The 21,026-nt window shown below is 50.4% G+C and overlaps 3 protein-coding genes across 7 annotated transcripts in view; 1 reads left to right on the top strand and 2 right to left on the bottom strand.

The window, feature by feature from the left end:
- Positions 1-5,149, bottom strand: part of MGAT4B (alpha-1,3-mannosyl-glycoprotein 4-beta-N-acetylglucosaminyltransferase B) — a 51,544-nt gene extending 46,395 nt beyond the window's left edge. The window contains exon 1 of the mRNA XM_075766629.1: positions 4,879-5,149. Within this exon, the coding sequence (XP_075622744.1) occupies positions 4,879-4,975 (97 nt within the window). The 5' untranslated portion in view covers positions 4,976-5,149. The remainder of the gene's footprint in view (positions 1-4,878) is intronic.
- Positions 5,150-11,574: 6,425 nt separating this feature from the next.
- Positions 11,575-16,246, top strand: SQSTM1 (sequestosome 1). Of its 3 annotated transcripts, none has more exons than XM_075766193.1 (8): positions 11,575-11,900; positions 12,052-12,147; positions 12,995-13,224; positions 13,345-13,501; positions 13,951-14,040; positions 14,585-14,826; positions 15,084-15,291; positions 15,939-16,246. In XM_075766193.1, exons 1-8 carry the CDS (start codon positions 11,723-11,725, stop codon positions 16,097-16,099), a joined length of 1,362 nt encoding a protein of 453 aa, XP_075622308.1. In that variant the 5' UTR covers positions 11,575-11,722; the 3' UTR covers positions 16,100-16,246. The 3 variants fall into 3 exon arrangements, with proteins under 3 accessions (XP_075622308.1, XP_075622310.1, XP_075622309.1); XM_075766194.1 differs by having other exon boundaries at positions 11,664-11,900; positions 13,954-14,040; XM_075766195.1 differs by lacking the exon at positions 13,951-14,040 and having other exon boundaries at positions 11,638-11,900.
- Positions 16,247-16,686: 440 nt separating this feature from the next.
- Positions 16,687-20,764, bottom strand: MRNIP (MRN complex interacting protein). 3 transcript variants are annotated; one of them, XM_075766521.1, is made up of 7 exons: positions 20,668-20,764; positions 20,526-20,585; positions 20,187-20,284; positions 18,674-18,743; positions 18,230-18,363; positions 17,847-17,949; positions 16,687-17,366 (listed from the first exon to the last, which is right to left on the bottom strand). In XM_075766521.1, exons 1-7 carry the CDS (start codon positions 20,725-20,727, stop codon positions 16,815-16,817), a joined length of 1,077 nt encoding a protein of 358 aa, XP_075622636.1. In that variant the 5' UTR covers positions 20,728-20,764; the 3' UTR covers positions 16,687-16,814. The 3 variants fall into 3 exon arrangements, with proteins under 3 accessions (XP_075622636.1, XP_075622638.1, XP_075622637.1); XM_075766523.1 differs by having other exon boundaries at positions 17,862-17,949; XM_075766522.1 differs by having other exon boundaries at positions 20,677-20,735.
- Between the last annotated feature and the right edge of the window lie 262 nt (positions 20,765-21,026).

Raw genomic sequence — 21,026 nt, 5'->3', positions numbered from 1 at the left:
CACGGCTTTTATGCATTATATAAGAAGACTTTGTAAACACACCCAGAGGAATTTCCCTCTGGGACAAAGTCTGCTTCCCACAAAGGACAACCCGAGCGAGCAGAGCATCCCACTGTGCACGGCACCGAACAAGCAATATTTCTTTATGGAGATGCTGCCTGAGCCTGCCCTGCGGCAACAGGCACCGGAGCAACATCCATCACCAACACCCCAGCGTCCTGCTCCCCACCACGTTCACAAGTCAAGGAAGAGACCCCGTGCTCAGACCTGCACTGGGACACCCACCCGGGATGCGAGCGGCGAGTCCTTCAAGGAGTCGTGCGCATCTATTCCGAGGCGCTTTCACAACACCCACGGCAAGAACAGTTCCCACGGGATAAGCATCCGAAATACCACACAATCAAAACTGATCCTAGGGGTGTGAAGCCACTACGCAAAGAGCAACCCCACTTTGCAGGCAAATCTACAGGTACGGAGGTGCCTGCAGTTGTGGTTTTACAATGGAAACCTGGAGCTGGCTGGTACTGGGTAACCATAAATCATTAAAATTTGAGGGGGAAAAACCCTGCACAGGCAGCACGGGTACAGAGCCCACCCTGAGCTACGCAGCTGTACCCTGGAGGTGCAATCCCAACCTCAAAACGCAGCATTTTCAAGGGGCAGCATGTTGGGAGTCTCCTAAAAGGTTCACACAAGGTTTAGAATTTCCTGTTCAATTAAAAAAAACCCCAACAACCAAACACTTAAAACCCAAATATCCTGCAGCATTTACGGATCGGGGGTAGGCTAAGAGAAGGGCTGGAAAGTCAGTATATGTCCGGTCAGTCAGTCAAGATGAGAACAAACATTATGGATGAGAACTGAACAGTTTTCATCATTGGAAGGAAATAAACCACAACAATTTAATTGCAGGTAGGTTAAATCGTTTGCCTCTGTGCCATCTGCACCTGTGACTTATCCAAACGGAATCCCCACGTCGGGCACGCTAGTGCTCGAGCCTGCCCGTGCCTTCCCAAAAGCTTGATCCTCCAACTGCACATCACTCTCCACAGTTAAACCCTATGGGTCCACCTGATGACAAGAGGTTACAGAAGAGCTTCTTCCAAAGCAGCTGTTGGGTTTTGAAAGTTAAATAGTACTTAAACCTAAAATCAGCAAAGAGAGAGTATCAAACTTTGGCCAAGCCACGCACCACCACGATGCACAGCATGTGGTCCCGCTCTGCACCACCCCGTGATGCCGGGTGACTGGTTGTGCTATTTGAGGCTGCCCTTCTCTTCCTACTCCAGCAGACTATTTCAAATCTCGTTTATAATTGGAAAGAGGCAGCATCTGTTTTTGCAGACCACGAGGTCAAAACTTTACTAATAACCACAGCATGGCAAAACACCGTTAGCGGGTAAACAAAGCCTGCATCGTTCACAGAAAAGCAGTTCCAGAGCTGGTTTGACCTGGTCTATTATCTTTCAACTAATTGTTTTGTCCTCCAAACACAAAGCGGGAAGACAAGCAGGCTCTGCGACGTTCGACTTGTCTTTTAATATCGTTTTATTCCCCATTGGAGGCTACATGAACACCTTGCCAGCCTTCCCCAGAACGCAATGACACGAGCAGCTCAGGATCACCGGGAATTGTCTCCAGCCACTCATGGGGGGTGGCAGATTTTACGGAGGACTGGCAAATGTGAAGCCTGTTTTTGAAAAATAAGGGGATGGGGATAAAGAGGATCCAGGAAATTATGGAATAATCACCTTAACTTCAGTTAAAGTACTTAGAAGACAGGGAGGACTTGAGCAAGAGCTAACCGCTGTTTATCAAGAACAAATCATACCAAACCTATCATATTTCTTTCTGCAACAGGGTACCAGGACCTGTAGGAAGGGAAGAAGAAACAAAGATTACAGAGAGACCTCTGATAGTGTCTCACGGGACATCCCCATAGCACAGCTAGGGATGCAGGGGCTGGACTGAGCCACCTGAAGGTGGGTGCACCGCTCCTGAGAAGACCACCAGTGAACTGGCTGTTGCTCTTTGAGCACAGACTGGGAGGACCTCACCTAAGTGGGTTCCAGGAGAACCCATCCCAGATCTGATACAGCTCGGTGTTTTCATGCACGGCTCGGCTGATGGCAGAGAAAACATGCTGATTGCCTTTGAAGGCTACACCAAGCTGAGAGGGACTGCAAGCACGCAGGAGGACAAGATCAGAATTCAAAACAAACCTGACACTTTAGAAGAAGCAGTCTGAAAGAAAAAAAAAAAAAAAAAAGGATGCAGTTCAACAAGGACAAGCGTGAGGTAATGCAATTTGGTAAGAACAATTTACCAGGCAAATACCAGATGAGGAGTGAAAAGCAGGAAAAGTTCTGGAGAAGAATGAATGAAGGGTCAATGGGATTAAAAAACCTAAACACAAGTCATCTGTGGCAAAAGTAAAAAGCAAACACACTGGGATGTATAAACAGGATCATTGTATGTAAAAGACCTGAAGTAATCTCTTATTCTCCTGAGCAAAAGCAAGGCAGTGACTTCAGTCCTGTATCGCAGGTGAAGCATCACCCCTCACAAAGGATGACGGTCCAGAAGAGAGTAACAAGAACAACTGCAGACCAAGAAAACATGACCTAAAAAGAATGATCAAAGGAACTACCATGGTTTAATCTATACTAGAAGGGACTAAGGGGAGACACTTTAGCAACTTCCAAATATCTAACAGGCTCCTGCAAAGAAGGAAGGAAGGAACTTTTCTGCTTATGCCCAATAAATGGAAAAAAAAAGAGCAATCACAAAACCAAACTGAAGGAAAAGACATTTCTGTTCAGATCATAAGAAAAATCTAATGGCAGGGCTGCTAAGTGTCAAACAGATTGTCCGGGGAGCTTAGGCATCTTTGTCATCAGAGGTTTTTAAGAATGAACACAATAAACATCTGTCAGGAAGGGGCTGGTTATCATCGATCCTGCGTAGGGGCAGGAGATGGACTGAATGACCTCTCAAGGTCTTCTCCAGCTCTGTATTGAATAACAGCCTGATACGTAAATGACCATAATAGCCGGAAACCTGTTGTGCTGACACAGCCTGACCCACGTTATTTGCGACCTCTCGTAGGGATCGCTGTTTGCAAGTGACAATCTGTTGCTGTCAGAGGAAAACGCGTACTCCAGGGAGGGTCCTGCCAAGAAGGACAGGGACGGTGGTACCCAAGGTTATTATTTTGGCACTTGAATGAGCAATGGGGAAAAGCTACTTGTTAAAAAATAAAAGTGAGTCAAAGGACGACACAGTCCAGACAGCACAGACTACCTAGCGCGGTTGGTCACCCTGCTTCAGAAACCAGAAGCAACTGCTCGGAGCTCGTGCAGCACCGCACGCTGGTTTCACTTCATTTACCGGAGGGAGCTACGAGCAAAGCAACTGCTCAGCAGTAATCGCAAGAAAGCGGCTCTCGGAGCGTTCCTTTGCCCCTGCAAAACTTACCACAGTCTAGCATTTCTGGCTGAAAGCACATACAACACCACCTGGTTGTGCAAATATTTTGTCCGGTTAAAAATCTCACCAGCAGAAGCTAACCGATCCACCGGCGGTACCCTTGCATTACAAACGCCCGTCACCCAAACCTCTGCGGGGAGGCAGCTCTGGTTGGGATTTAAACCACATCAGCAGCACGACAGGAGAGCCCTTCAGCTGATGACGGAGGCAGAGGAGCCCAGGCAGCCACCCGTCAGGTACCCGCAGCTGCCAGGAGAAGATGGCACGTCCCAGGCGCTCCCGCTCTGCTGCCAGGGAAGGGGCTGGGCTGGACGGGCACCTACAGGGGCTTGTGTCATCCTGCCCATCGGAGCCAAAATAACCTCCCCAGTCCCCAGAGGCCCCAGCCCCGACGCCAGCCTTGCACCACACACAAGCTGCACGTTGTGATCGCGCATGGCGTGCCGCGGGACTGCAAAGCCATCAAGTCACGTCTTGCGCTCAGCAAAAGCTGCTTCTCACCTGTAGCGGGGAGAGATGCTTATACGGTGAGCGGGAAGAGAGGGTCAAGGGCTGGACGGCTGCACCGCCCGCCTTTAGTGACCTCTATAATTGCAGGAACTGGAAGAGCTGAGTGACTAGCATGGTCATGAGAGGTTGCGGATTCCCCTGCAGCCTCGACAGGACGCGGCCCCGCGCCCCTGCCTTGCAGCCACCTACTCGGTGCAAAACCAGCACCGACACCGAAGTGCTGAAGCTGCAGCCCTCGCACCCGTCCCACACGCACTTCAGTTACTGGGCTCAGCATCGAGCCGCATGGGGAGGGCAGGGCTGCTCACATCTCCCCTTGCCTCCAGTTTGCCCAGAGACCCCTCAGCACCCGAGGGCTCCCCCCAATTGCTGGCGTCACCACCTCCCCACGAGGATTTAACCCGTGTGGTTCCCATCGCCCGCGACGGTTTTTGCCATAAACGTGCGGGTGCAAAGAAGCGCATCACCGAAGCGAAACCCAACGCACCCCGACCCGGACGACAGCCCGCCCCGTCACCCCGCAGCCCCACGATCCTCTGTGGGCGCCCCTGGCCGCAGCGCGCCCCGCGGACGAGCAGCGACCCGCGGTCCTGGCACCTCCCGCCCTGCTGGGCACGGCACGGCCGCACCGGGGGTCCCACGAGCCACGGTCCCGCGGGGGCTGGGCGGTACAGGATCCCGCCGGGTCCCGAGCGCAGAGGCTCCAGCAGGATCCTGCCGGTCAGGATCCCCCCGGGTCCCGCAGGGTCTCCCCCCCACCCCCGGCTCCGGATCCCACCGGATCCCCCCCTGGGTCCAGCCGGGCCCGGTTCCCGGAGGCCTCCCCCCGCCTCCAGCCCCGGCAGCAGGGCTACGGCGGAGGCAGCCCAGCCCCCTTACCTTTGTGCCCGCCGAAGGCGCCGTACCAGGAGAGCGAGAGCAGGGCGCAGAGGCAGCCGAGCAGCAGCGTGAGCGCCGTGCCGTTGCGGAGCCTCATCGCCTCCTCGCCGGCGGGGGCGGCCGCATGTCCCGGGCGCGGCGCGGCCTCGGCGGCCCCGGGGGCCCCGGCGAGCGCGGAGCGGAGCGGAGCGGAGCGGGCTGCACCGCCCGCCCGCCCGCATGCAGCGCCCGCGCCGGGCCGCGCCGCGCCGGGCCGGGCCGGGCCGCGCCGGGGCGGGCGGGCGGGGCGGGGCAGGGCGGGGCCAAGTGGGCGTGGCCAAAGGGGCGGGACCAATGGGCGGGGCGGCAACGGGCGGAGGGCGCCCCCGTGCGGGGGACTGCGGGGCCGCCGCGGGGCGGGGGGGGGTGAGAGTGAGAGTGAGAGTGAGAGTGAGAGTGAGAGTGTGGGTGTCTGTGGGTGTCTGTGGGTGTCTGGCCATGGGTGCACGTTCATGGGTTACATATATACCTGTACATACCTATATATTTGGCTTATTCCTATAGATACATGCACGCTTGTGCACATGCATACAGCCGTACAAAGATACATATATGTCTACGGGTGCCTGCATGGCTCTATGCACGTGCGTGCGTGTGTGCGCGCACGCCTGGCTCCATATGTCTGTGGGTGGGTGTGTCTGGGTCCATATGTCTCTGTGTGTGTGTGCGCACACACCTGGATCCATATGTCTGTGGGTGCGTGCGCATGCACCCGTATCTATGCGTGGGGAGCACACGTCTCTGGGCATGGGGGTGTGTGCATGGACGCTCGCACAGGGTGTGTGCGTGGACCCACATATTTGCATCTCTGTGCACCGGGCTGTGTGGAAATGACTCTCAACGCCCGGGGGGTGCGTGAGTGCCTATGGAGGGAGGTGTGTGCTCAGCCCTGCGCACAGGGGTGTGCCCGTGGCCCTACGTACGGGGGGTGTGCACGGCTGTGGAGGGGGCGGGTGTGCAGGACAAAGTCTGGGGGCAGCAGCCCCCGTAGCCGTGCAGTGAGTATTCGCTGCCGTTTCTGCAGAAGCGATTCATCTTGGTTAAGGAAACCACATCTAATGTTTATTGAGGGAAAATCAATGCCAGATGAATATCACAAATGGAAGCTGCTGCCTGGAAGGACATCATCGCTCTTCTGAAGGACCTGGCATTCAGGGGTTATGGCCTCAAGCTGCTTGCCCAGATGAAGGACAGAAGAAATCAGATTTAAAAATTATTTTGCTTGTGTTTCCTTCTGTTAACTGCTCCTGCTTTATTTCATTGTAGACCAGGAGGAGCTTTACAGTGAGGTGAGGTTCAAAATGCTGAGTTTACATACTTCCATTGCCTGAACTTCTGCGGCTGTTTGTGGGGTCAAACAGGAGATGGCAGCTCGTGTGCAGGTAGAGAATTCCTCTGGCGAAAGTTGCCATCTTCCATTCCCCGGAGCTATTTCAGGGAGTAAATATTTCTCAGATTGTAAATATTGTAGGACTGGCTTCCAGCGATCAAAGTGTGTTGTTTGAAATGTTTGAATCAATGGGAGAGCAATGTAAAGCGAAGCGCACGCCCGTGCCGGAGGCAGAAGCAGTGACGCAGGCGCTCGGCGATGCTCGGCCGCAGCCTCGGAGCCGGCCCAGGCGGCAGGCAGGGATGCGCTGGGGGCGAGCCGGGCTCCGTGGGCACGTCTCCTCCCAGCAGTGCTCCAGCCGATGTGGGAATCCTCCTGAAAGAGGAAAAACCCACAAAATCCTTAGGTCTCTGCCCTGTTTCCTTCTGGAAAGGCGAGGGGCGAAGGTTGCTCAGCACGCAGGAGGGGCGGGTGCAGGGGCTGCCTCGGGGTGCTCCAGGCACTGTATGTGCCTTGTTGGAAGCCATACGCACGTCTGAGGAAAAGCACGGATCGCCCATTTCTGTAGGAGATGCGCTTGTCCCTACCTGCGTCCTTAGACTCTATAAAATAAACCATGTTTTTCAAATCTTGAAATGGCCTCTCCCAGTGATGAGAAAATCTGGGGAGGATATCGGTAGAGGGAGTCCTTCAGATGGCACCAAAAATTTCTGCACCCGCTGCCAGAAGCAGCGAGGAGCTGCGGGGCCCCAGCACAGACCGTTCCTCACACCGGGCACATCCCTGAGTAGGGAAATGCACGGAACATCACTCTTGGGAATATTGAAAAAAAAACCCCAAGGGAGGTTGGATCCATTCTTCCTCATCTGGATTCTGCAAAGCATTGCCCGAGCGACCATCACCTGCAGAACATGAGCCAGCAGCACGTCCCACGTCTCAGAGCAGTCCAGCAACTGAGTTCTTGAGCGGCTCCTTGGAGAGCAGCCACGTCCCCAGGCTCAGACCCCCAACCCAGCAAACCCACCCCGTACCTCGCTCCTCCGCTGGCAGGTAAAGCCTCAATCACACCAGCAACAGCATTTTCACCATCGGAGCAAAGAAAACAAGGCCCAGAACCTCTGTCCCACCCAGCCTGCCCGCTTTCTTGCCTTAAATCTACGTGTTAAACCCAGGAGCCAACAGAGGGTTCACAGAAGTTAATGGCAAAAACCCTCCCGAGGTGGCAGACAAGTAAAAGCTGCTTGTGGGAAAGGCGTGTAAAATCCTACTGCCGTTAAAGAGTGAGGGAAATAACATGACACGTTTTAGTACATTAGATGTTGGGTGTTTATTTTCAGATGTGCAAAATGCCCCTCTCACTCAGGAAATGTGGTGTGTCTGCAGCGGAAGTGAACAGAATAACATTGATAATTTCGCCGAGACAATTAATTAAACTCTTTTCCAAGGATAAAGCTTAATCTAATTTCTTCTGTTATACTTTGTCTTCATAGAAGTCTGAAGAAATGAATGAGCTTTATACCACCCTCACATGACAAAAACCTTGAGCTCTCTTGGCAAAAATGAGGGACGAAGCAAAATTGCCAGCACTTGCGATTTTCATATCAGACCTGCAAAGTTCCCTTTTATTCTTGAAGTCCCTCCCTCTTATCCCAGTTTTGGCTTTTATTCTGTTTTTAACAAGCAAGTTTTGAGCCTTGGTCCTTTTGCAGAGCAAAGTTTAAAATAGGAACTCCAGAGACTCAATCCCCCAGCTGCAAATAAACAGAGTGAAGATGTTTTTTTAAGGAGATCTCATGATCTTTGAACAGTTGATGTTGGCAATACTGAGCACGCTGCAGAAACGAGGGCCTTCCATGGAATGCACTCTGATAGCAATCCACAGGTCCTGAGGCCATTACAAAAATTAGAAAGAGAAAACATTTATTAGGTCTAGATAGAAAAAGTAATCCAGATTTATAGCTGATTTTATCTAGCTCTCTAAAGAGCTTGGCTCTGGAGTTTGGCCCATCTGTGAGCAGGTCAGGCTCGGTCCTTCTTGCTCTGCTTTAAGCAAAGAGCACTTGCTGTTTTTTCATAAACCAAAATATCTTCATTTTCTGTGTTGTTTTATAGGCTGCTGTGTTCAAACATCACCAGGACTTGTTTCACCACAATACAGATCTCTCCGAATGCTCCTTAGCCATGAGAGATGACTATCACAACAGGGTGCTCACCCTCAATGTGTTGACACCTTGTTGTTTTAATTCAGGGCAAAAGCTACAAGACAGGTTCTCAAAGCAATACTCACACCAAGCAACTTGTGTAGGCGGCAAAAAGCTCCTTCTCACCTTCAGGAACACGAAATCCTTACGTATTTCCACGACACTCATAGCGTACTTGTACTTTGTGCGTGCTCTCCACCCGTATTCCCTATCTGCTCCTCTATCTCAATGAAAAAACTGTCCCAGAGTTTCCTGCCCTTAAAAGTTTCACGTCACACCAATGAGCAACGGTGCTGAGCCTGTGTAAACACCTGACACAGCAGAGTTACCCTTCAGGAAAACTCAACCTCAAAAACGAGACAGCAAAAAAACCCAACCTGCTCAGTTTTGCCTTCTGCCTGCGCTGTTGCGGAAGCTTTGAAGGTGATGAACAGCGTTTTTGTGGGGCTGGAGGAGGAGGGAAGCCATCATGGGACTGGGCTGACTCACCAGCATCTGACCCAATGCGTCCAGAGGATCCTGCACCTCTCCAGAAGCCTCTGGAAGGAACGTGTGGCACTGGGCGGAGTGTGGACCATGGCACCCGGTCCAGCCCAGTGAGCACCTGCCCGCTGCGGCTCTGCACCATCCCTCCATCACCGCACACCGTCCTGCCGGAGCCGGGGGGGGTACACGGGGGCCAAACCCCCTCACCCAGGAGTGAGGGCCAGTGATGGGGGCCTCAGGCTGGAGTGATGATTTGGGGAAAAATTCCCTCTGGAAAATCAGCAGCAGCCTCTGTTGTGGTTTGCAAGCAAGGAAAAGACTGGATCTCCCCTCCTGCTTCATCCCGCCAGGATTTTACTGCGAACCAGGAAAGTTTGGACATAAGGAGTATTTCTGGCAATTGTGCCTTTGGAGCAAGAATCTTACCAAATATTTTTAAACACTTCCCAGCAGAAAGTGGGTGTAGAGAGAAAGCAGAGCACTGCAGGGATGCTAATTGCTCTTTTTTGAGCCTTTCCTCTGTAATCTTGAAATTTTAAACTTGAACAGCTTTTTTTCCCATCTCCTTTTGCTGTTCCTTTGCTACATCCATCTGCGAAGCTGGCTGCTCAGCAGCTAGGGCTGACAAACCACTTTTTGGGCAGGGCTCGCTGTGATGCTATGGGATTCCTAAAGAACCATAAGAAAACATCCACGCAGCCGTGCTTCGTGCTGAGAATGCCAAAACTCGGATCTTCCAGCAAACAGAGGAAAAAACATTTCAAGTTAATATATGTGGGAATACAGCACATAGCCTCTCCAGGGGGCTGAGAAACCGCCCGGAGGCACATCCCAGGGCTGGGGGGCAAGACGAAATGCTGTGTAATCGAGGTCTGGTCTGAGGTCTGTGCTGGAGAAAGGCTTGCTGGGAGGAAATCCCCAACCTCGAGGAGGAAGAGGAGGAGGAGACGACTCACTGAGTCACCCCTGTCCCGTGATCGGTGAGCTAAGCTAACAGAAGGCTCATGAAAGCCTTGTTTTCCTTATGTTTTGTGAAAGGGCATGATGTCATGACCAGAAAGCTGAGGGTGACTCAGCATGTCCCACTAGGAGAAGGGAAATTCCCTCTGGCTTTTGGCCCCTTCCATAATTGCCAATTGGATTAAAGTTCACACAGAGGAAAACTTAGATTTCTGGTTTTAATTTGGTGCATTGCCTGATAATTATAAATAGATCAATTAATCTGGAGACACAACTGGCTTCAAAAGACCCAGCAACTTGAGGACAACCCACTGTGCCTCAAACACCCAGGTAGTGATGGAGAGGGGAGTAAGAAATCGGTCCTGTCTGGGATGGCAGCAACTTGGTACCTAAGGAATTAATCTGCTGGGGCTGGGTCTCAAAATACAAGTCTCTGGCTCTATAAATGAGACCAAAAGTTGCTGTCAGGGTCCTCAGAAATAGGACACGAGATGGATGTGCTGGAGGTGCCGCTTGGCAAGGCAGAGACAACACTGGCAGGGTGTCCTTGTTCTGCATGTCCCTCTTCTGATTTTAGGGAGAAAAAAAAAATACCCCAATGATGTCAAGCCAGCAACTTTCACCGACATTTTCAAAAATAAGGATACACACAGCAAAGAGGCAAAAGGGAAGGTGAGCGCAATATGCCTTTGCTGCACCCAAACCTTTTGGTATCTCGTGCTGTAAAACCTGGTGAATCATTCCCTGTGCAGCATCATTAATGCTTAAACCTGAATCTGCTTATGTTTAAAGTTTAACTCATCACTTCGTGCTGGAATATTGACCATGTCATACCTAGATATTGAAATTCCTAGAAAAGTTTTTAAGTTAAAAAGGGCAACCCTTTTCACAGGAAATACTATTTTCCAGAAAAATATCATAATTTCAAAATGGCCACATGTATGACAAAAATTTATCTATATGGAAGGCCAAGTGTTTTAACATATATACTTCAGGTCAAGAAATAAACTGCCTCCCCATGATGGAAATTAAAACATATCCTTCTCGATTGCAGGAGATGGTAAATCACGACAAGAGTTTCTCCTAAGTTTTTATTATCTTAAACCAAGAAGTATGTCACTAAGAGTCAGACTGGCCAGGCCCTTGGGTGAAAGGAAATTAACACCAATGAGGAACCTAATAATCATTGATCCATCTTCATTCAATCACACTTGGACGGCACGGGCGATGTGTTCTGCCAGCTGCACTCTCCTGCGGCCAGATTAAGAGGCCCGTTGACTGTATCTGATCTGCAGAAAAATACCGCTGCCAACAACTTGGAAAGCCCAGAACATCCTCCTTAATGTCAGTTGTGTTTATACTAGTACCTTTATTTTTAGCCCCCCCTTTCCGAAACACCGGGGTCAGGGAAGAGCATTACCTGAAGGGTCGCGTATTCCGCCACGCTGAGCCTGCCAACCCCTCCGCCGGGCACCGCCGCCCTGACGGGAGCGGGGCAGGCGCACGGCTCCCCACCTCCGTCCTGCTGCCTGGGGTTGGCTTTGCTCGCCCCGACGCAGAAAACGGAGGAGGAGCAGGACCGGGACGGCGGCCCGATGCGGGGCACGGGGACGAACGGGACCCCGGCCCGTGGACCGGACCCGCGGCGGGCGGAGCCTGGCGCCCAGGAGGCGGGGCCTGGAACAGCGGGGTTACACGGGGCCCGGCACCCGGGGGCGGGGCGAGCGCGTTGCCGGCCGGGCGGCCCCGCCCCGGCGCTATAAGGTGGCGGCGCCCAGCCCGGCCGTCGTACCGCCCTCCCGCCGGCAATTCCTGCTGCGCCACAGCCATGGCGGCGCTGACGGTGAAAGCCTACCTGCTGGGCAAGGAGGAGGCGGCCCGCGAGATCCGCCGCTTCTCCCTGCTGCCGCCCGCCCGCTACCAGGCCATCTACGACCGCGTCGCCGAGCTCTTCCAGGGGCTGCTGCGGGCCGGGCCGCCGCCCGCCTTCCGCATGCACTACAAGGGTGAGCGGGAACGGCGGCCGTGGGGGGTGGGAAGGCCTAGGGGCTGCGCAGCGGCCGGGGGGGGGTCCCTGCTGCCCCTCAGGGTCCCGGCCATGGGCCGCGTCCTGTGACACCTGACCGGGCACCTAATCCTGTGCTTTACCCTTCCTAGATGAAGATGGGGACCTGATTGCTTTTTCCACCGATGAGGAGCTGGAGATGGCAATGCCCTACGTGCAGGATGGTGTCTTTCGTGTTTACATCAAAGGTAACGCCGTGCCATGCCAAAAGGCGGTAGCAGGTCACCGGCTTAGCACTGTGTGCTCGCTGGCAGGCCTCTGAAAATGGGAGAAGCCAGCCCTGGCCTTTCCCCTTGTCTTCAAGGGCCTGGTATAACCTGCAGCCTTTGGGGGGGGGGGAGGTTAAATAGAGGGCAGGGTGGTACACCAGGAGATGAATCCTCCCTGCTGAAGTGGGGTAAAGGGATCACAAGTTTCCTCTTAGCCCTGACATCTCAGCTGGCCCAGTGTGAGCCACTGTTGACATGCTGGCTCCCTGGAAACACCAGTCTGGCACCAGTATCTTTAATATTCACAATAATGTGTTAGGAAGCCTTAACTCCAGCTTATTCTTCAGTGCCATGATTTCTTCCTAGTCCCTTCTGTTCATGTAGATACCTGCAAAGCTTTATCTGCAGTCCATCTAATGAGTCACACAAGCCAGCACTGTTGTCCCTGCTCTCATCTGCTATGCCTCCTGGCATTTCTTCCTAACTCCCTCTCCAGAAACAGTTTGTTCTTGCAGTGCTTAGGGAGGTAGGACGAGAAGCCAAACAGGGTAGTGCAGTGCTAATCTAAAATAAACATGCCAAGAGGCCATTCAGGATAAGGCATGCTTGGTTTGAGGAGCAGGTATCTTTGCGAAGCCCCTTTGCACTTGGTTTAAGGTCTCTTACGTGCCCCCTGCTTGTGTTTGGCAGCCAGTGTAAAAATAAACTGACCTAGTAAGTCAATACTGCTCTGACAAGGGCTGTTTGTGCTTCCTTCTCCTCTGCCTCATTTCCAGCCTTTAAATAGTAACCTCGTTCTTGATGCAAAGTTTCCTTTCCTTAATAGAGAAAAAGGAGTGCAGGCGGGAACATCGCTCGCAGTGCAGCCAGGAGCCTCCCCGCAACATGGTGCACCCCAATGTGATCTGTGATGGCTGTGAAGGACCGGTAGTGGGTGCCAGGTTCAAGTGCACTGTCTGTCCAGACTATGACCTGTGCAGCACCTGTGAGGGTAAAGGCATCCACAAGGAGCACAACATGGTGATGTTTCAAAGTCCACTGCTAAATCCATTCGAGGTGAGCAAAACCTACGGAAAGGAACTAATGAACGGGATATTCCTCAAATTTAAGTCACAAGTTTCTGTTACTCAAAAACTGTGTGAACAGTCTCACGTGAACTCACATTACCCTTCACAGTGGCTTCCCCGAGGACGCTGGCTCCGTAAAATGCGGCATGGTGTTCCACCCTTCCCATGGATGCACTGCTGGGGATATCCCGGCCCTGCAGCTCCGTGCCAGAACTCCGAACAAGCGCAAGCTAGTGCTGCAGCCTCCAGTCCACCCACTGCAGAAGGTAAGAGGAGATGCTCTGGTAAACAAGGTGGTGGTGGAGCCAGAGTGGAGCTGAGGTTCTGCAGCATAGGGTGGAATCTGGGTGGAAAAATAGACATAGGAACTACTTAAAATAACTAGCACCTTTCAGTGCAGAGTGGGATTATTTGAAGGCATGCTTGGGCCCATGTAATAGATGAGGATGCAGGGAGAGCATCTGGAACCAAACAAAGCTGAGTTAAGTATGTCACTACTCCAGATCTGCCTTTCAGCATGGCTAATGAGCCTTAACAATGCTAATGCCACTGGTTTTCAGTTCCAGAGCTAGCTCTGAGTTTTTTGTCTCTATGCTGCCTTTGTTGTGCAGTGTGAGTGACAAGAAACAAGCACTGAGATCTCATGGGGATACATATGCTCTGTAGGTGCTCTTTCCCACTGAGCTGTGTGTGCTAACAGAAATTGTTTTTCTAGAAGCTTCTACTAACAGCCAGCCTCAGGACCCCAATGTCACCTTCTTAAAGAATGTTGGGGAGAGTGTTGCAGCTTTTCTGAGCCCCCTGGGTAAGTGACTTACGAGTTTGTTATCCCAATCCCTGAGACTGGCTTAAAGGTCCTTTTAACAGGAGCTTTTGTGGCTGGTACTGGAACTACCTCATGCTACTAAGCCTTGAAGGCTTAATTTATTCCTGGTACTAATAATGCCTATTTCTGGTACTAATAATGCCTAGGCTTAGAACAGCCACTCAGTACCTTTTCAGAGCCCTCCTTTGGAAGGAGATGAGGAAATATTTCTTTAACGTCACCACTGTAACACTTAAGTCAGTGGTGACTCAGGATTTTGCCTGGCTTACGCGGACATGGATAACTCCTGCCTTGATCCTCTAAATGTATTGCTTGTCTGTCCAGAGGAAGACGACTGTTTGTTTGGTGCTTAACCACTCTTTGTTTAAAGAATGCTTTGCGCTTCAATTCCTACATGTTAAATGGCAGACTACAGGATTACAGAAACCTTACAGCATTTAGACCAGGACTGATGCATACTCGTTTAGGACTGTGCTTTGGAAAAATCTGTGTAAGACTTTCTCCATCTCCAATGTATTTCTAGGTATTGAAGTTGATATCGATGTGGAACATGGAGGACAGAGAAGCAAAGTGACTCCTCCTCCCAATCAAGAGAACAACAATTCTGAGTCGAGCAGCAGTACTCTGAACCAGAACGTGCAGACCAAACCAGACTGGAATAACACAGATTCTGCTACAGAAGTAAATGCTGTTGCAGAGCAGATACAAGACATGGTGATAGACCCTGTGCCCACACAAATGGAAGATGGCAGCTTCCAGTCCCAGGTACAAGAACTATGACACTTAATATGCTTGCTGAGGCTTTACTAGAAAGGAAGATAATAATTTAGCATGCATTGTGGGACTGAATATTAAGATGTCAGCAGGTTAAGTGATGTACAGCACCTTTGCTTTACAGGTTTACAGCAAAGGTGGTGGGAGTTCTTGTGGATGTAATCCTTCATTTTAAAGGCAGATAGTGGGAGCGTATGTCCTACCTGGAAACCACTGCAGCACCCAGACTTTTTCTCTTTCCATTTCAGGAACACAGTGAGTCTAGCAGCTCATCAGGGGGTGATGAGGACTGGACTCACTTATCTTCCAAAGAAGTGGATCCTTCCACAGGTGAACTGCAGTCTCTGCAAATGCCAGAGACAGAGAGTCCCAACTCCCTGGATGTATCCCAGGATCCTCCCCAGCCAGGACCTACAGGACTGCGAGAAGCTGCACTCTACCCACATCTCCCACCAGGTACGAGAATTTGTGCAGGTCTTGTAACTGAGAGTAGTTTTCACTCAGGAACTGCCAGCTTGCCTGACATAAATCAGACCTGCTTTTAGAGATGGTAGAAACCAAGGTCACATAAGTTACAGCTAAACTTGTCCAGAACTTAGCAGGTAGGCAGCTCTTGCACCCTGTTAGACAGTCACATGGTTTTCTTCTTCAATGTTGGTAGTTAAGTCCTAACAAGACTTCTGACTTTAGACTAACAGACCATTCAAGCAACATGGAAAAAAAAGTGGTATCTTAAATCATGTCCTTGCTATGTACTCATCGAGAGCCATTTGGTGCAGACCAGTACATCCTTTGACTCAAGACAGCATTTTTTCTGGTGGGAGCCAGTAACTATGCCAGGCTGCTTACCTGAGAGCAGCAGCATGGAGCCCTACAGCAAGGCCGGCAGAGTCTGACTCCACAGTTTCCTTAGCTGGTTGTGTACCTTATCTCAGACATCTGCCCTGCTGGGAGCCAAAGGAGAGCATGTCTTCTAGCATTTAACCAGCTATCCTAGATTTACTAGGATTAGTGCCAACCTATGTACTCTGTTGTATTAGAGCCCTGGCTGGTTTGCCAATTACATAAAATATTTCAACTTCAAACTATTCTTCTCTTAACAGAAGCAGACCCTCGCCTCATTGAATCTCTGTCCCAGATGCTCTCTATGGGCTTCTCTGATGAGGGTGGATGGCTCACTCGACTCCTGCAGACAAAGAACTGTGACATTGGGGCAGCGCTAGATGCCATCCAGTATTCCAAGCAGCCACCTCATTTGTTGTAGTCTGTGTAACAAAAAGCACTTTGCTTCTAACTGAAAGCAAACAATGCAGTTAAACTTACTCAGTGGTTCATCTTTCTTCCTGCTATGGGTTTGTCTCATGTTCCCAAGTGCTTGTAGAATGGAGAAAAAATAAATACTACTACCTGTGATGAGTCTGTGTGAGTGTTTAAGTGTCACAACTGTATTAGTTAAGAAGGGAAGGACAGGGCTCAGAGCATGTGATTTCATCAGACAGCTCCTGGTGAAAGGGAGGCAGCCCAGGACCGTGGGCCTGCCTCTGCACATAGCCTGGTGTACCCTTAAGGCTATGCTTCTGAAGGGAAACAAAATGCTTTGCTGGCCTCAAAGCCTGCACTGCAGTTCTGGAAGAAAGGGGTTGTTATAGGAGATCTAAACAAAGAGGTAGCACAAGGGAAAAGAGGGGTAGTTTATGATAGATAAATTAATCATAGCTTCCCCCTCAAGCTGACCTACTTCCACTCTTACTTCTAACTGATGAGATTGCTAGACCACACTATGTAACCTTGGTACTTGCCCACTGCAACAGTCTTTTCCACCCTCATACCCTTCCCCCAAACACAGCCACAGAGCAAGTAATCTGCTTTAATTATGGAGTTCTGTAAGGCTTAGAGTAAATCTTGCCTCAGAACTCAACATACCAAATAATACATTATAGAGACAAAGAAGAAAGCAATGCCAAAGTTGCCTGAACTTCTCAGAGATCATCATCAAATTCCTCATCTGTGCAGAAGAGATGTTCACGAGAAACACTGCTGGGCTTTGGCCCAGTGTTACAGTTCACAAGGGCGTTTGGCCTCCTCACGCTCTCCAAAGAGCACCTTCTGGCACTGGTCTCTAAGACACCACATCCTGCCCTCATCAAGTGGTTTTGAGGTTCTTTGAACAACACATCCTCCATTGAGCAACTGGTGCTGGGCAGTTTCCAGACAAGCTGGTCAGTGCTAGCAACACAGTTTTTCAATTCAAAACCTGTACCTTGAGGTAGAGGAGTTCTGACTCTACCAGCATCTGCTGCAGTGGTGCTGTGTAGCCGCAACCTTCCACTGCCCTCCTGTGGTGACAAGGTGACCCTAGCAGCATTTTCGCTGTAACTGTCAGAACTTGAGAGAAATTTTTCCCACTTTGAAGGTTTGGTACAAGCAGCTGGGGTTTGTGTATTCTTCTCAGGCACAACACACTCACTGACAGCCAGAACCACGCTGTCTCCAGAAACAGCATCTCCATCAGGCACTAAACATTTCTTGCGCTGTAAGAAGAAAGGGAGCTTGGTTATAAATCCAGCACACACAGCCAAGCTGCACAGGCAAAGAAAGAGCACTCAGGTCTTTCAGATGCACCCAAATTCTCACCAGCCCTCTGAGGCAGAGCTGAGGCTGATGTGCTGGGTGGGCCAACTTCACTGGCACTGCAGGTAATCTAATCACAGTAGCTTTAATAACTGCATACAAAACAGGTGCTACTGCTCCCTAAGGCAAAGCAAGTTGCAAACTGTGCTGATAGAGGAATCCAGCTCAACCGCTCAGCTTACACAAGCTGCCATTGGTTTTGCCTGACTAAAATCTTTCAGAGAAGACTCCCGACACAATTTTCTTCCTCTCCTCCCCAGTCATGCAGACGTTAGAACAGAGGAAGACTCATAAAACTTCAAAATCATAATGACACAAAAGAGGTCAGGAGAACACTGTTTTGTTTTACAGGTAGGAAGCATCTTCTACAACTAAAATACCTCAGAGGTTTTAACCTTTTTGGCTCGGTAGGCAAGCTGGAAAACTCCATTTTCTTCTGCATACTCCTGAACGTCACTAGAGAGGAAGCTCTTCTGCTGTTTCCTGGGCAAGAACACCATTCACAAAGAGGGCAGATTAGCTCCACTGTAATTTTTTTTTCCTTTTTTCCACAAATTGCCAGAAATGTTCATAAAATGCAGGACTCTAGCACTAAGAGAAGTTTTACCCCCCAAATACCAAATCCCTGCTCAGCTCAGGTCATAGATTGCAACCTGTACTTTGTCCAGCTATCAGAGATGAGCTACCTCCCACACCTCCAAATCAAATGTCACCACTTGGGGGCAGAAATTACAAAAAAAAAAAAAAAAAGTTCTTTCTGTACCTTTGTTCTTCCACAGCATTCTTCCTCTGGGAACAGAACTGTTGCCTTTCTGTAACTGCCTCCTCCCCATCTTCCTGATCTTCACTGTCCTCGTCCAGATATTTACTCCAGCGACTGACTTCTTCCCTTCCCTCCTACAACATTGGAGAATTACTGAAAACAGCAAAATACAGGGTTCTCATTTCTGGCATTTGTTATGTATGTGCTGAATGCCTCAAATCACAAGTCAGTTTAGGACATGTTCCTGTATGGTGTTCTCGGGTTCGGTAGCCCAGTGGAGCAGAGAGTTTCTGTGTACATCTCACTCTCTTTGCTGGAGCCTCTCTGATTATATACACTATTTCAGCTGTCTCAACCTATATCAAGGGATCACTGACTTCACTTTGATTCACCTAGATTAGTATGGGTCGTTACTTACTTCGGCTTTGTAGGTAGGTATCTTACCTGCTGGACCAAACTGTCTTCACGTTGGGCTGCTATATTTTTGCTGTCAGTTACAGATTCTTCTACGCACCTAAAACAGATGTTTAAGCTAGAGTTTCTAGAACATACTTCTGCCTGTTGATTTATAATATTCAAATCACCTAGTCATAGCACAAGGGATTGGATAGAAAGCATGGACATGAACACCGGGTAGGCAGCATGTCAGAAAAAAAAAAAAAAGGATCTATAGAAAAGCAGATGTCAAATGAAGGATTTGCAAGATATATTGCCCAAATACTTGATAAAATCTAGAAGGTAACCCTTGTTCTTTCTATACAAAGAGTAGCAAGTTTGATCTAAAGCTGCTAATCATGAAACAATAAATTCTAACTGATCATAATTAGGGATATAACAGTGTGTCTTTCGGGACAACAGCTTAAATCCACTAATTACAGAATCACAGAATGGTTTGGGTTGGAAGGGACCTTAAAGCCCATCTAGTTCCAACCCCACTGCCATGGGCAGGGATACCGTCCACCAGGCAAGGTTGCCCAAAGCCCCATCCAACCTGGCCTTGAACACTTCCAGGGATCCAGGGGCAGCCACAGCTTCTCTGGGCAACCTGTTCCAGTGCCTCACCACCCTCATAGGGAAGAATTTTTTTCTTATATCTAATCTAAATCTACCCTCTTTTAGTTTAAGGCCATTATATCCCAAGCAACCAAGGAAAAAGGGAAGTTATTTCACAATATTTTGAATTTCACAATGTTTTGAGAACAGAAATAGCAACCCTTTTTGATAAAGTCAACAATGAGTTTTCTTCCCAAACCTTAACCCTGAACCACTGCATATACACAACTAAGTTATCTAACTAGTTTTGACTGATTTCTGAAAACAACCTTGACTAAAAAGGAAGCTGGACCAGTTCAAGACCAGTTCAAGATTAGGCAATTTGTAAACAAATTCAGAAATGAAATAAACAGGAAAGCGCTACTCAGATTTTCCAGCCCAGCAGGAATTACACCCTAATGTTCGCACTAAACAAGTCTTTTTATCCATAGCAGCAGCAATTACTCAACAGATTCACAGTGTGAAACCTCTGAATGCCAACAGTTAGGTAGCAGCAGCTTAGAGTGGAGGATATTTTCTGTCTGAGGATGCAGCTCTGCACTGTTTGTCAGTCCATAAGGTGGACACCTCCACAGTCAGCTCATCAAACAGTTAATAAGAAAGACCAATTAAAAAAACAAACACAAACCCTATCGCATATATATTTTAATGGGTAAAAGCTTGACCAACACACACTATCAATCAAGTAAACTTATCTGAAAAAATTCCCTGTCAAAAGACACATGCCAGGACACTAAACCCAATAAACAGCTTGTTCCTATGAAGTGATGACAAAACTAGCTTTACAACAGGACAGAAAACCCTCCTGGGAGCTCAAATTGGGTAAAAGGCACCCAGTGCGTGAAGACATGCATCAACTGTAGCACATCAAAAGAAACAAGCTCATAAAGATTAAACACACTACCGGGGTGTCCGACCAATTGCTTCCTCTGCCTCACCCTGCAGCAAGTTTAATTTCTGGACATGGTGCCTACAGTCCAGGCCAGACCCTTGGCCGTAAACCTACAAAAAAAAGAAGTAATAAAAACAAGGCTTAAGGAGCAGCCAGAAGGAAACAGCACAAAGTGAGGCTCCACCCCAGGTAATACTGAAGTGCTAACTAAACTTAGCACATACGGCTGAGTGCGTGATGTCCTGTGTAGGGGTAACAGCCACGCTGGGCTCCCCACGGCGCAGGGCTCCCCACGGCCCGGCCCGGCCCGGCAGCGTGTCCGAGGCACCGCGGCTCGCCCCGGGCCCTCACCTTCTGCACGGCCTGCCGCTGGCCGCACACGCTGCAGCTCCACTTCCCGCTCCGCTTGGCCTAGGAGGGCGCAGAGGGGGTCAGTCACGGCCCACGGCCCGCAGCCCGCTCCCCGGCCCGGCCCGGCCCGGCCCGCACCCACCTGCTGCACCTGGAAGAGGCGGCAGGAGCAGCACCGCAGCACCCAGAACCGCGGCGCCATCCCACCGCCCGCCCGTCGCCATGGCAACGCGCGCCTTCCGGCCACGTGACTCCCCCGCTACCAGCGAGTCTCCCGCTCTGCCCCCCCCCCCCCCCCGAGTCCGCCGCCCCGGCTCCCCCCCCCCCACCCCCGCTCCGGGACACGGTCGCTCCGGCTGCTCTACAAGCAGTCTCTTACCCTCTCTTAAAAGAGACAACCAACCGATTAACTGGCCTGAGCTGTATTCAAAGGGGAAGGCTTAATGCAGCGCCGGGCAGTGACAGGACGAGCTTGCGAAGGCACCTGGGATGTGTGGGACA

The sequence above is a fragment of the Balearica regulorum genome, chromosome 14 (genome assembly GCF_011004875.1).
Source record: "Balearica regulorum gibbericeps isolate bBalReg1 chromosome 14, bBalReg1.pri, whole genome shotgun sequence".
In the NCBI taxonomy this organism is placed as follows: domain Eukaryota; kingdom Metazoa; phylum Chordata; class Aves; order Gruiformes; family Gruidae; genus Balearica; species Balearica regulorum.
Note: the sequence above shows the minus strand (reverse complement) of the source record. Positions and strands in the feature narration are given on the sequence as shown.

Coding starts and splice junctions, on each gene's coding strand:
- MRNIP (XM_075766521.1), bottom strand. CDS start 20,727: ATGGCGCCGCGGTTCTGGGTGCTGCGGTGCTGCTCCTGCCGCCTCTTC. Junction 20,586..20,667: donor GCCTCTTCCAGGTGCAGCAG/GTGGGTGCGGGC, acceptor GCGCCCTCCTAG/GCCAAGCGGAGCGGGAAGTG. Junction 18,744..20,186: donor GCAATTGGTCGGACACCCCG/GTAGTGTGTTTA, acceptor CATCTGTTTTAG/GTGCGTAGAAGAATCTGTAA.
- SQSTM1 (XM_075766193.1), top strand. CDS start 11,723: ATGGCGGCGCTGACGGTGAAAGCCTACCTGCTGGGCAAGGAGGAGGCG. Junction 14,041..14,584: donor AGCTTTTCTGAGCCCCCTGG/GTAAGTGACTTA, acceptor ATGTATTTCTAG/GTATTGAAGTTGATATCGAT. Junction 15,292..15,938: donor CTACCCACATCTCCCACCAG/GTACGAGAATTT, acceptor TTCTCTTAACAG/AAGCAGACCCTCGCCTCATT.